This window comes from Eimeria mitis, genomic scaffold (genome assembly GCF_000499745.2).
Source record: "Eimeria mitis Houghton genomic scaffold, Emh_scaff3684, whole genome shotgun sequence".
NCBI lineage: Eukaryota > Apicomplexa > Conoidasida > Eucoccidiorida > Eimeriidae > Eimeria > Eimeria mitis.
In genome coordinates, this window is record NW_013572026.1 from 5,171 (window position 1) to 5,556 (window position 386).

The 386-nt window shown below is 56.5% G+C and overlaps 1 protein-coding gene across 1 annotated transcript in view; it reads right to left on the minus strand.

The window, feature by feature from the left end:
- Window positions 1-196: 196 nt before the first annotated feature.
- The window catches only part of EMH_0068470 (uncharacterized protein), a gene marked incomplete at both ends in the record, with an annotated part of 876 nt that continues 686 nt past the window's right edge, over window positions 197-386 (minus strand). Inside the window, one exon of the mRNA XM_013498744.1 lies at window positions 197-384. Coding sequence (XP_013354198.1) covers window positions 197-384 — 188 coding nt within the window. The remainder of the gene's footprint in view (window positions 385-386) is intronic.

Sequence of the window (386 nt, forward strand, 5' to 3'; positions counted from 1 at the left end):
AGCAGCAGCACCAATGAAACAGCAGAAGCAGCAATGGCAGCAGCTGCAGCAGCAGCAGCAGGTGCAGCAACAGGAGCAGCAATAGCAGCAGTGACAGCAGCAGGAGCAGCAGCAGCAGCAGCAGCAGAAGCGACAGCAGCAGCAGCAGCAGCAGCAGCAGCAGCAGCATACTCTGTCTGCGACAGTCTTGTATTCTTTATGGGAAGGCATCTGCTGCTGGGCAGGCATTCCTTCTTCTGTTTTCTGCTGCTGCTGCTGCTGCTGCTGCTCCTGCTGCTGCTGCAGCTGCAGCAGCAGCTGCAGCAGCTGCTGGCTTTGCTGATAGCTTAAACCAAACCGCTCCCTTAGAAAAGCACCAGAAGCAAATGTGTCTGCTGCTGCTGCTG